We start from the raw sequence: 14,532 nt of genomic DNA on the forward strand, positions 1-14,532 counted from the left end.
TATGGGTGAGTACCCCACTTTAAAAATGCCTTTCCTGGGTCCCATGTATATTTTAATGGAACAGCCCTTATGGCAAAAACTCTTCTGAAGTAGAGAAAATTTTACAACCATTTTAATAAAATGTATACATGACCATACCGACATCGTAATAGAAACTGTTCTATAATGAATGGCCTTATAGTGAGGGAATCCTGCATTTGTGTGCTCATTTCATGTAATTAAACCTCAGTAACTAATCACAGAGTGCCGTATCCTGTTAGATTCAATTAAATAAATAGGGTATGTTTTATCAACAATACGCATACATGTTTAAGCAGTAACACATCATTGTATGTCATACTATTACTACAAAGCTGAATCTGTTGGTAAAGGCATTTATCAGATGTCTGTTTTTAAAAACCCAATGGTTAAGATGCCAGTAACCAAAACTTGCAGCACTGAAGTTGTGCTAAGGTTTATTCCATTAGTTCACTACCACTGTTTTTTTATACCTGATGTACAGAAGATGTGTTCAACAGCAGAAAGCAAGAAGATGACAAACAAGAACACAGTTCAAGAAAGGAGCACTCACCTCAATTTCCCTTTTCTGATTATCCAGTGCCACTTCATCTCGAGCTACAGGTTTCAAATTGTTCAGTTCTTGTTCCAACTCTGACAAGTGGGAACCAGATGCCTCAAGCTTGTCCTAATGGGAAATGAATAATTTGATTTTACCAGTGTGACAAAATATGTTGGATTGATTTATGTCATAGAACTAAAGGCAATCTGGTCTCTGCTGATGCTGCTGCCTCCCCCCTTTAAAGATGTTGTGCTAATGGCTATATTTGACTTGATCCAAACAATTATGTTGTTGTTGCTGTAGGTTTTAATGCCATTTTTCAGCACAAGATAGGCTATAGATGGCAGCCAGTATTAATGGTGGAGGAAGACTCCTGGAAAACCCCAGAAAGAACCACCGACCCATGAGAAGCCACTGGCAAGCTTTCTCACATACCAACATAGGCCGAACCCGCAACTCGAACCCACGCAGACAGAGATGAAATGGCAGTGATCCGTAATGGTAAGCGCTTTAGACCACTTGGGGCTGCCCAAACAATTGTGTGTAGAAATATTAGAAAATAAAATTTTGACTGATTCTATTCTAAATTTTGATGTGATGTGATTTTGATTTTTAACGTAGCTTTTAACAATTTTTCAGTCATATCGCTACAATGTCTGCAATGTGGCAGTTTACAGTGATGTCTAGCACTGGGGCATCATGCCGCAGACATGTAGCATGATGTCCCACCCAGTCACATTATCCTGACACTGGGCTGACCAGTCCTAACACTAACCTCTTAATGCTGAGCGCCAAGCGAGGCAGCTGTTAGTACCATTTTTGTAAGTCTTTGGTATGACTCGGCCGGGGATCAAACCCACGACCTCCCGCTCTAAATTTTGAAGGAGATTAATTAAAAATTTATGATTTATTTTCATCTGAGACATTATTACAACCATATCTAAAGGGCATTTGTTTTAAAAATGACAGTGATAATAATGTATCAATATTGGCTATTGAATACCTCAGTTATTAGTCAGTAACATAATGATTTAGATCTGAAGAGGATTCATTATGGCCACGTATGCCATGTGTAATCATTTATAAATCAGGTTCAACAGCAAACAAAATCAACCCTGATCTGCACTCGCATAATATACAGGCAGATCAGGGTCTATATTGTTTGTTCTATTGATTACTCCTATCAAACTGCGTTGACCCTGATCTGCCAGTGCATGATGTAATGCCAGATCTAGTCTATGAGGTCTGCAGTTGGATCTGACTTGAGTAGCTATTGTACATATTCCTACAGAGTATAGTTCTATAAGAATCCTTCAAAGTCCTACACTATGTAGAGTACAGTCATCATGAGAATCCTTCAAAGTCCTATACTATGTATAGTCATCATGAGAATCCTTCAAAGTCCTATACTATGTATAGTCATCATGAGAATCCTTAAAAGTCCTATACTATGTAGAGTATAGTCATCATGAGAATCCTTCAAGTCCTATACTATGTAGAGTATAGTCATCATGAGAATCCTTAAAAGTACTATACTATGTATAGTCATCATGAGAATCCCTATTTGTACATACATAGTCGATGGAGACATTTATGCCATTAAATTTGATATAACCTGAACACTAAATATTAGTCTCACTAATAAAAAAGGAAAAAAAAGTTGATATTGATTACACTGCATACTCTCAAAGGCTCTGATGAGGTGTTTTTTGTGTGGAAACAACCAGTCAGCTTGCTGCAAGTTGTTTTTATCCTATTTCATTTCCATAATCAGATCTGTAATTTGCTTTCTATGAAGATTCTGGCCTCCTGAGGTTGTTTTGCTGTCTATAAAATGAATGTCACTTACACAAAATAAGGATTCAACCGTAATGCATTTTTAATTTAGTTGCTGGCGATGGTGACTAATGGAAAAGAACCTGATTAAACCAATTGCATTGCCAGTAATTTAATGTAGATCAAATATTACTGTGCAAAACCCACTCTTCTTTGAGCATGGTGACCTGGACCTTAATGACTTCCCATTTCAATAGGACTTCTTCCTTACCTTATGTGAATGCACTCCACAAACTGTGGTCAAGGTACATGGTTTGAAAAGTAAAGTTGTTATCTACAAGTCATTTTATTCTTTTCATCAGCGTCTCCGACTTGAATCTTTAGATCAGAAATCAACAGCCTTCTTTCTTACACACACAGTAAGCCATCCATAAGGTTTTCTAAGTTTATGGAGTAAAGGAAGAAATGAAAGGTAACATTGGTTTTACTCCATATTTTCAGTACTTTATTTGGGTGTATCATGCCAAAATGCCTTTACCAAGAACAGCTGATCTGGGCAGGCATCAAGTCATGATCCTTGGTTAGGAAGTCCAACACTCCACCATATCAGGTAAGTAAGTTTGGTAGGTTACAGATTAACAGAAAGACATTATAACCTTATACACTCAACCTTTTAGCAGGCATATACAAATTATGCCATCATTCGTAAAATTGTCATTTTTTAATTTTCAATTTAATATCTGAGCTGAAATTATAAATAATGGCATGTGCCTTGATGATATTAAGTATATGCCTCTACCATAGATACTCGCATACAGGAAGACTTCAGGGCAAACTACTTGATGTCAAAATGACTAAAGGTGTGAACAGGATTTTGAGAAAAATGACCTGGATTCAATAACTTGGGTACTTTGAGTTCCACACCAAGAACACTTTCACGATGTTGCCAAGTTCTCTTGTATAATTCTTATTTAACTTATTTACCTTAAGATTATAAACATATTTCAGGGCAAAAAAGACAAAAGAGGTGGATCCCAATGATTGTCAGTTATCAGTTATGCCACTCACCTGGAATTTCTCCATGATATGTGATCCAGCTTCCATGTCTGCAAGTAGATGGTTTGTCTCCTCCTGTAATGCTCTCAGTCTCTCCTTTGTCTTGCCCAGGTCTTTAATAAGTTGGGAGGGTGGGGCTGTACCCCTGTCTGTGCTAAATGTATTAATCAATGCATCCAAGTAATCCACCTGTGCATTCAGGTCATTGGCATCATCCTGTAATACCTGAGAAAAACAGAAAGGTGACAAGAATTTTTAACCATATGATCTCAGTTGGTAACATGGTGTCCAATATATCTGGTGGAGGAGGAACAAAGAAAAACCCCATGTAGAACAACCAACCCACCGGACACTAATGGTAAACTTTCTTACATAACCACATTGGCCGAGACCAAGACTCAAACCCACATGGACAGAGGTGAGATAGCAGTATAATAAAGGTGAGTACCTCTCAGACCACTTGGTCCCCTAGATGATCTCTGTACTAAGATGAAGAACACACTACAACGAATAGTGTAATAATAGAACAGATAGCTATACTTTCAAGACAATGATCATTTTTGTATGACAATTTTCTTCTTCTTCCTTGAATAATTATTGTCCTCCTCTTTGTCATCATGAAGTCCTGTTCTCGTCAAATGTGTAAAAATGTTAAAATCTGGAGAAAAACAAAATCACTATCACTGATGAAAACAAAAGTGAACTATAATCAAACTACTGGTTTATTTATAGATGTTTCTACCACTGATACTCACTTATATGTCCAGCCCAACTGCATACACTTATTCTACTGATTAGTCTTAAACTGGATAGACTCAGATCTGCCAGTGTATTACGTGATGGCAGATCTGGGTCTGCGCAGTTTGCAGTTGGACCCAACTTATAACCAAGTATATACGGCACATAGAAGGGTCTGAAATCATCAAATAAAGGCTAGTTTACTTTAATCTTGTCAGCATTTCTAGGATCTTTTGTGGCCTCTTTGTTATCTTGTAGCTGAGCTTCCAGACGACCCAGGTTCTCCTCCACATCACTTTTCAATTCCTCACATTCAGTTAGTCGCTGTGATGTATCTTCCAGGTTCAGAAGGGCATCGGCTACACCTGTAAAATGTAAAATGCAATCCACTCTGCCATCTAGACAGTAAATTTCATTTACTAGTACAGCTGTGTCTAGCTAATATTGGTACTTTCATCATAAAGTCAAAAACTAGAAAAGAGCCTGTATAGTAGTGCTTAGTGCAATTAAGTAACCTTGAATCAATATGCTGGGACAAGGTTCTAAATTAATCAGGTCAAAAATAAACATTCTTTATGTAATCTTTTTATAAAACCTTAAACCAAACCAGCTTTCAATCTATTAAGTTCTTCAAAAGAATTAAAACAAAGTATGAGGTGCGAAAATAATGCTTTAATTGTCAGGAAATAGCTATTCATGGTAACATATATCTAGTTTAAATGTGCTGTTGTAAGTACCCTGTTTAACACCATCCCATTTCCTGTTAATGTCATCCAGTTTGGCCTGGATGCTTCCCTTGTCACTGTCAGCAGTGGTCATCAGGGACACACCCTCTTGGTTCAAGGATTCATGATCAGTGGCCAGCCTCATCAAGTCTGCTTGCAAAGCCTTAAAATTACAACCACAAAGGTAATTCAGTATCAGTAACAAGAATGCATTTCAAACGAGCATTTCCCAACAGAGTAGATTACTGGACAATGGCTGTAGCTCCAAGTGGTATAAACTGATGGAAAAATTGGCAATGATTCTGTATTGTAACAGGAAGACATTTTAAAACAAGAATTCTGCAATATGACATGCTGATACTTGATATAAAGCTCTATCCTTAACCATACCTAAATCAACAACCCTCATTTAATTCTAATTGTAGACCCATGTGACCCCATTTTACTAGAGGTGATGGGTACTCCACAAAATGAAAGCACTCCTCAAGTTTCATAATAATACAGATCACACTTTCTGACATACAGAGTTAAATGCAATGATACAAGTTGATGCATATGCCAACAAAGAAAACATATGGTGGCCATTCATGTCTCCCTTTTATAAGGCCTCCCTTTTGTGAAGTCTCCCTGTCCGCAAAACTGGCCTTGTGATGGTGACAAAATGGATAAAATATACTACTTCTGTGTTGGGCAAGGTGGCCTAATAAAAGCACAACCTTACAACCTTTCTTGAGAGGACGTGTACTATTTAGTGTTGGGTAAGGTGCTTTTATATAAGAGTTGGACTCTAAAGGTGGAGACAAAATGGCTGAAGTGCAATATTGTGGTGTCAGGTAAGGTGGCCTCATAAACAAGATGGCCCGTCTTCTGAGGAGCCTTTCAAAACCAGACCACTATATCCATATTTTTCATATGCTTTGTAGGTGAGATAAAACATACTTGAGGGCTAATATTCATTCTGATAAAGTTATTTTTTTTTTAAAAAACTGAATATGCACAAAACAAGATATCCACAAACCTGTGCATCTCTCAGTTTTCTATAGACGGCATCTTTATCCAAGGCATCTGGCTTAAGACTGTTCAGTTTGCCCTTGTTAAGATCCAGCCACATACCCATCTTGTCTAGCTGGTCTTGGAAGGCCTGAGCATGTTTATTTGCTGTCTCTAATTTTTCATCTTTTTCACTGGCCAGCTGCTGGATCGCTGCCAAATCTGACTGGGCCATTTCTAACTGATCTAGGATGGACTTTAATTCTGGATTGGTTGAATCTCTGGCCAGGCTTCTGGCCTTCTCAATGATTGATTTCATTTCTGGCTCAGCTTCAATGACATCTTTCAATAATTCCTGAAATGGAATTTATTTATTATTGATTATATTCATCTGCTGCTCATGAGACAAAAATAAGACCCACCTCAGAAAGAAATAGCAGTCATTTTCACTGGAGACATGTAACTGTGGATAGCTAAAGAAAGATCACTTATGGATATATGTATGGACAAAAATATGTATCTACGTCTTGGCAATAAAATTATTTAACATAAACTTTTTCCGGGATATTAAAAATAACAAAGAGGCCCAAGTGGGTCTCATATTGTTCACTAATATGTACACATAGTCGACCAAGAAATCTTGGCCACTTGGAGGCTGTCTGTAGAAATATCTTCTAATACTGATGAAGGGAACCATGATAGCACAGTTGGAAGAGTGTCATTTGTACATTAGTGACATTAGCCTTATCTCATTGCAGTATCATCTGTATATACCTGAAAGCTTTTCATGCCAGGAAGCTTCCTGTCAAATCTGGCCAATTCTGTTGAGCTCTTTTTGAGAAGAATCTGTATCAAATAAGTTTTACTTAAAGTTTCAGCTGCCATATTTGACTGTAAATTTACATAATTTGTTAAACAAAACTTTAAAGTTCTTCATGACAACAAGCTCTTTTGATATAAAGCTGTCTGGTGGTATTTCAAAGTCTCTGTTTGTGCAGTAATGTATTTGATTTACAAGTGAGTATATATGGTAATTGTGAGCTGCTTACCTTGTTTTTCTGAGTTTGCTGCTTTATTATATCCGAATTTGCAGATACAGGTTCCTGTTCTGACTGACGTTCTCGGATTCCATCCACCCAATCCAAAAGTTCCTGACAGGAATCATGGAACTTTTCAACCTCCTGACTAGCTTTGTGAATCTCGTTCTCTCTCAGCACTTTAACAAAATGAATACATATGAAGACAAGATATAAATCACAGGCAAATCATTTAGAGCTCATCATGCTAATTGACTTCTATTTAATTCATAATTTCCCTTCCAATGATTCTAATGAAATTTTTTTTAGATACAGACAAGTTGATTTTCCTTAACAAATTACAAAAAAGGCAAAGTTCTTGATGTAAGTTTTAATATCAAATCTTTTCATTGTACAGACACATTGATTAAACAATTGTAATTTGCACAATACACACTGGATCAACATGACAGTAAATAAAACTGCTAGGTCAGACAGTAATAAGCTGCCAGGCCAGACAGTAATACACTGCTAGGTCAGACAGTAATAAGCTGCCAGGCCAGACAGTAATACGGCCAGACAACAACTGCAAGGCTACATGGTAATAAACAGCCAGCTTGACAATAATAAACTGCACTTGCTTAATATGAAGGTTTGCAAAATAAAATGATAATACACCATTCCTAAGGTCATTCATTCTAGAATGGTTCTCGTTACAAAACCCTTCATTCTAGAATGGTTCTTGTTACAAAACCCTTCATTCTAGTATGGTTCCTGTTACAAGGCCCTTATTGTAGCATGGTTTCTTTTATAAGGCCCTTCATTGTAGCATGGTTTCTTTTATAAGGCCTGTCATTATAGCATGGTTTCTCGTACAAGGCCCTTATTCTGGCATGGTTTCTTGTGCAAGACCTTTCATTTCAGCATGGTTCCTTTTACAAGGCCCTTTATTACAGCATGGTTTCTTTTATAAGGTCCTTCATTCTAGCATGGTTACTTGTATAAGGCCCTTCATTATAACATGGTTTCTTGTACAAGGCCCTTCATTATAGCATGGTTCCTGTTACAAGGTTCTTCATTCTAGCATGGTTCCATTTATAAGGCACTTCATTATAGCATGGTGCCTGTTACACATCAATTCATTATAGCATGTTTTAAAAAAAATAAGGCCCTTCATTATAGCATGTTTAAAAAAAATAAGGCCCTTCATTATAGCATGCTTTTGTAAGGCCCTTCATTATAGCATGGTTCCTTTTAAAAGGCCCTTCATTATAACATGTTTCTGTTTATAAGGCCCTTCATTCTAGCATGGTTCCTGTTACAAGGTCCTTCAATATAGTATGCTTCCATTTATAAGGCTCTTCATTATAGCATGGTCCCTGTTACAAGGCCCTTCATTCTAGCATGGTTCCTTTTATAAGGCCTTTCATTATAGCATGTTTCTGTTTATAATTCCCTTCATTATAGTATGGTATAATTTATAAGTCCCTTCATTATAGCATGGTTCCTGTTACATGGCCCCTCATTATGACATGGTATCATTTATAAGGCCCTTCATTATAGCATGGTTCCTGTTACATGGCCCCTCATTATAGCATGGTATCATTTATAAGCTCCTTCATTACAGCATGGTTCCTGTTACAAGGACAGTATGGTCATTGATCTAATTGCATTAAATGGCAGTCAAATTATATGTAACATTATAAGCCATAATAGCTATAAGGTGGCATACTCTATGGTTACAAGGACAGCATGATTATGAGGGAATACTGAATGTACAAAACTTTCTAGGCTTTGAGTGGTAACCAATGATTCTTGCACTTTGTTTACATAATTATTTCAAATAACCCGATCAACTATATCCATCAAAAGAAGGCAAAATTTAATTTGTTCTGAAATTTGTATTTCTTTAAATAAATATTTTCTTTTCAAAGCAGCGATGCCAAGGTACCAGATATAGTTGGTTGTACGAGTCCAACTGTCAACTGCACAGACCCAAATCTGCTGTTGCATTATGCACTGGCAGATCTAGGTCTCTGCAGTTTGTTAGGAGTAATGAGCAGAACAAACAACACAGACCCTGATCTGCTGCTGCATTATGCTATAGCAGATCAGAATCTTTGTTGTTTGCAGTTTGACTTGACTTTTAAGCGAGTATTACGGTACATTACATGTTACCATTCTATTAATCTGAAATTAATATTTATTGTATTGCAAGTCTGAATTTATTAAGATAAATGAATATGTGAAGAGAAAGAAAGAGAATGTTACCTAGTTACCAAAACTAACCAATATAACCAATATCAAGTGATATGTAAATTTACTCTGGCTATTAAATACCTAATTTCTTTTCAGCTTCTGCTATGGGTTTCTCCAAGTTGGAAATTTTGTTTCTCAAGTCCAATTTTGTAGAAGAATCTTTTGTGTTGTCACCAAGTTTCTTTCCAACCTCTTTAATTTTCTCTAACTGTGGAAGTTTACTCTTTAGCTCTGCCTTTAGCTCCTGTAAATATAAAAAATTATCTTAACATAAAGATCTTGCATGAAATATATTAATGGACTAATTCAAGGATCATTTCATAAGTACATGTCTCCCCCTTTATAACGTGCTTCGCTATACTGTTATTCCAGATATAACATGGTAGTACTATGGACCCCAAATCAAAATTTTCAACATCTATCAACTGAAAACCTTTACATCAAAAGCTTTTGCACCTGATTGAATAGAACATATTTTTTCAGTCACAATTTAACTCTAATTAGTCATTGTTGTATTCAGGTGAGGTAAGATACTGTATTCCTAACAGGTAACTAAACACCCAAAATTACCCATGTCTCTAATTAGCAGTAATTGTCCTTTGTCTGTATCAACTATTGTATCTGGCTACAGTACACATGATTCTCAAATTTCCTTTAACACGAAAGCCATTCCAGCAGACCAGTGACTTGATTTTTGTATATAAAGCTCACTGATTATACAGAAGACCAGCTTATTGTCCACCATGGCAACATATCACAGAAAAGATTAGTTGCATATCCTTTGAAATTGCACTGTTTTCTGTAATCTATGCAGTGTAGCCCAGAAAAGACCGATGTTCATTGCATAATGTAGCTACAGTACAAATAAGGTATATTCAAACAATTTCATGTCACTTTCCAGTGAAATTAGATTTAAAAGAGAGTTTAGTCTTGTTAGTATGTACAAGTGAATTAAGACATTTAAACTCACGATGGAGATGTCCAGGAAAATGAAAGCTTATTTGGGAATAGGATTGTAATTTTAGGTGATTCACGGAGAAGGATGTTGAAGAGGCTAAAGTTGTTTTATGGTGACACTTTAACTCCTTTGACAATGATATTCAGCACTGAATCAAAAGTGATAAAGGACTGCCCCACTGTCAAATGTTAGACTAATGCTGACATTGTCCAGTTCTTCTACGTGCCAAAAGAGAAAATTTACATTTCGATCAACAGGATCTACTAATGATAGTGTACCATTAGTGCAACACCATCTCCACTCGCTCGTAAGTCGAGTCCAAACTGCTAACAACATAGACCCTGGTCTATGATGTTTGTCCTACTGACTGCTCCTAACAGTATAAACTCAGATCTGCTGGCCCTATGGGACAGATCTGGGTCTGTGCAGTATTAAGTTGTACGCTGTCTTATAAGCAAGTGCATATAGTACCTTTACCATAATCCAGAAATCTGCAAATAAAAAAAGATGACTTTTCTTTTGTTTACACTTGTAAATTTTTTAAAACTTGCAGCTGAATTGTCTTTCTTGTTTATAACGTCGAAAAGTTAATGGTAGTGATTTTGTTACTGAGAATTTTGAAGCATTGGAAAGATGGGCTTTTGCTGCCTCCAGAGGAATTAAAATTTTTATGCAAAATGTGAAATTAAATTTGCTTTCCAATCACATGTTTTTTTCATTTGGGCTGATAGATGACATCAAAGGTAGGTTTTGATGGATCAAAGAACAGTTTAGTAGCACAATGAAGTGTCAATTTTGTTCATCTTGAGGTAAAGTTTGCCTTAATACTGAGGCTTTCTGAAGGGACAGTCCAAAATACATTTAGTTTACAATAAACTATCTTAACATCGCATGTGATGACAACCACAACTGGTCAGTCCAGTATAAAAAATGAACTATTCCAAAACTCCAAGAACAACACTGGAATACATGTACACAGACCATTCTGTTTTCATCATGTAGTGTATAAGTGGTCTTGCTATGTATGCCGATTCAAATGGTGTTGAAATCATTTGTGCACTAAATAAATTTGGCAATTGTAACTATATTTTGAGACTCTCACATCAAAATTCACCGAGCATTTGTGATGATGATCAGAATGAACTATAACTTTGGACTGGTTCTGGTTACACAAAATCAATATTCATGTAAAGTTTATTCAAACAGAGAACATTTATATACTTCTGCTGTATTTGTTTCACCTAAAACAGAAAGGAAAGAGAAAAGTCAAATAATGATTTGTACTACCTCAAGCTCTCGGAGCTGTTGCTTTTGTTTCTCACTGCTGGTTGCTATAGGAGAAAGGCTATCCAACGTTGTGGCATAGTCAGCAAACCAGTTGCCCAGCTGCTGCAGGTTCTCATTAAATTCCCCACTGAGGCCTTCAACTGCTTGTAAACTCTTCTCTCGTTCCCTGAGGCGATCTGTAAGTCGATCCCACCCCTTACTGATGATGCTTATCTTTTCACTGATATGGACAGCGTGCTTGGAGTCAGGCATACATTTGTCTAGTACGGCATTGGCAGACTCAATAAATTTGTCATATAAAGGTTCTTGGGCGTGTTGCTCCTCTTGTAACACCTGTGATAATAAAAAAGAAAAATTTAAAAATTTCAAATTTAAGAAAGCCTTTTTTCGGAATGGATATTTATCTTATCATTCAAACGATGTGTCCATTGATTAACAACAACAAGTGCTTGTAAAATAGATTATCATTCTCCTTCTGCACTCACTAAAGGTAATTTAGTAGAGACTTGTATGACATGGGAAATTCTGTTAAAAGGGCCATAACTGTATGCAAAAAATTGGCAGCACTAACATGCAAATCTAATCAAGTCACCTACAGGTTATAATGATAATGTTTTTGAGATTTTACAGTTGGGCAAAAATTTATTGGAGCATGCAAAAAGCGCTTCAACATGGACATACAGACTTCCAAGTCTATAACGAACTTAAAGTAGCTACTGTTATCATAAGTAATATGAAAATACAATTATATTACCTTGACTTGATCCTGTTGATTCTTTATCATGGCTGGATCAGTGGCAACAGGTCCCAGGACTGCCACCATTTTTTCTTTCTGGGCAATCCACTTCTGTAGAGTGACTCCAGCATCCTTGTAGGATCTCAGATCTGCAACTATGTCCTCCAAGGCCTTTCGCCTCTGTTCAGAGGTTACCTTCACACCCAGCCATTTGTCATCTGCGCATATATATTTTAAGAATAATTATGGCGGACCAGGTAACAAATCTGTTCACAATCTAAGGCTGGCACTCAAACTAAATTTTCAGACAGTTATTAATACATAAATTTACTGATGTACAGAACTTGTCAAGACAGCAAGTTACACATATTAAGCATGCCGTGAAAAACAGATTCACAAAAGTGCCCAGGAATGGTTGTTGTGGGGTTTAACGCCACTTTTCAGAACGCGATAGGCTATGCATGGCGGCCAGTATCAATGGTGGAGGAAGAACCTGGGAAAACCTAGGGAAGAACCACCGACCCACGAGAAGCTACTGTTGTTAGGAATGGTGTTATCAAGGTAAACAGATCAGGCATATAGTAATATCATACCCGAGTTTCAGTTAATATAGCAACTAATGAATCTGACTTTTAAACTTTTAAACCCGTAACTCATGACTCTCTAATATTATTGCCAATGCCACTGCCATCAACCCCCACTCCAAATGCAACTGTCCATGGACAAGACAAAAATCTAATTACACCTCTCCCTTGATAACTCGCACAAGGGATCCAAAAACCAAAGACAACACTATCAGTGAGGAACCTCATAAAAATGAATAAAAGGGGTGCCATTCTGGCTAGACATCTAGAGGACCATGGTGGTGGGGGACTGGGTTTGGCAGCACTGTTTTATGGCTGAATACTCAATTTATAATTGCGATGTGAATTTTTGTCAATGAACAGATTTCCATTGTCAATAAAAAGATTTAATTAATGAAATTGTTCACTTTTCCATAACACCTACTTTTATTTTCAAGATAACCGATCTCTGAAAGATTGGGTAAAACAAAACTCAGACAGGTCTGAACACATCATATACAGGTGTGCCTCATTGTGTACCTGCAAAACATTGTGTGTTATGTCACTGATTTTTGCACAACAAAACAAGATTCCTTTTGTTAAAAAAGAACAGACATTTATTTCATGTGAAGAAATAGTATTGATGTCATTTTAGTGCATTATGATTCTTAAAGTTGCAAGACATCGACAAACTGTGTGTGTTTGTGTGTGTGTGATTTGGATTTTTAACGTAGATTTAACAATTTTTCAGTCATACTGCTATGGTGTTTGCAGTGTGACAGTTTATAGTGATGTCTAGCACTGGGGCATCATGCCGCAGACATGTAGCATGATGTCCCACCCAGACACATTATCCCAACACCAGGCGGATCAGTCCTGACACTAACCTCTTACTGCTGAGCGCCAAGCGAGGCAGCTGTTAGTACCATTTTTACAAGTCTTTAGTATGACTTGGCCGGAGTTTGAACCCGCGTCTGCCTGCATCAAAGGCAGACGTTCTAACCACTAGGCCACCAGAGCGGTCAACCAACTGTAAATTTTCACTTCCAAATGGCAATTATTACATTTACTAACCAAGGTCTGCTAGTTGCTGTTGGACCATCTCAATTCCTGGAACTCCCCTCTTTCTCTTCATCAAATCCTGTGCCTTCTTTCTGATGTCATCCACCATACTCTCCTTACTCAACAGCTCCTGATGACTGATCTGTATAGATAAAAAGATAAATGGGTAGGAATAAAGAGGACAGATCTGTATGGATAGAGGATATATGGGTATGGAAAATGAGGATATATGGGTATGGATAATGATTTATGGGTATGGATAATGAGGATATATGTGTATGGAAAATGAGGATATATGTGTAAGGATAAAAAGGATATGCATGGATTAAGAGGATATAAGTTTATGGATAATGAGGATAAATCTGTATGAATAAAGAGGATATATGTGTATGGATAATGAGGCTATATAGGTATGGATAAAGAGGATATAAGTGTATGGATGAGGAGGATATATGTGTATGGATAAAAAGGATATGTATGGATAAAGAGGATATAAATGTATGGATGAGGATATATGAGTATGGATAAAGAGGATATATGTGTATCGATAAAGAGGATATATGTGCATGGATAAAGAGGATATTTATATATGGACAAAGAGGATTTATGTGTATGGATAACAAGGACATATGAGTATGGATAAAGAGGATATATGTATATGGATAATGAGGATATATGGGTATGGATAAAGAGGATATATGTGTAGGGATAAAGAAGAGAGATCTGAATGAATTAAGAGGATAAAATATATGGATAAAGAGGATATATTTGTATGGATAACGAGGATGTATCTATGGATAAAGAGGA

At 36.8% G+C, this 14,532-nt stretch overlaps 1 protein-coding gene across 1 annotated transcript in view; it reads right to left on the minus strand.

The window, feature by feature from the left end:
* The window catches only part of LOC149807465 (uncharacterized), a 496,731-nt gene that overhangs the window by 90,322 nt on the left and 391,877 nt on the right, over positions 1–14,532 (minus strand). Inside the window, exons 44-53 of the mRNA XM_089956330.1 lie at positions 13,738–13,867; positions 12,119–12,318; positions 11,365–11,697; positions 9,201–9,363; positions 6,894–7,060; positions 5,873–6,199; positions 4,867–5,017; positions 4,334–4,494; positions 3,404–3,616; positions 572–685 (exon numbers count right to left, since the gene is read on the minus strand). Of these exons, the coding sequence (XP_089812456.1) occupies positions 572–685; positions 3,404–3,616; positions 4,334–4,494; positions 4,867–5,017; positions 5,873–6,199; positions 6,894–7,060; positions 9,201–9,363; positions 11,365–11,697; positions 12,119–12,318; positions 13,738–13,867 (1,959 nt within the window). The remainder of the gene's footprint in view (positions 1–571; positions 686–3,403; positions 3,617–4,333; positions 4,495–4,866; positions 5,018–5,872; positions 6,200–6,893; positions 7,061–9,200; positions 9,364–11,364; positions 11,698–12,118; positions 12,319–13,737; positions 13,868–14,532) is intronic.

The sequence above is a fragment of the Sinohyriopsis cumingii genome, chromosome 1 (genome assembly GCF_028554795.1).
Source record: "Sinohyriopsis cumingii isolate HCF-2022 chromosome 1, ASM2855479v2, whole genome shotgun sequence".
NCBI classification, from domain to species: domain Eukaryota; kingdom Metazoa; phylum Mollusca; class Bivalvia; order Unionida; family Unionidae; genus Sinohyriopsis; species Sinohyriopsis cumingii.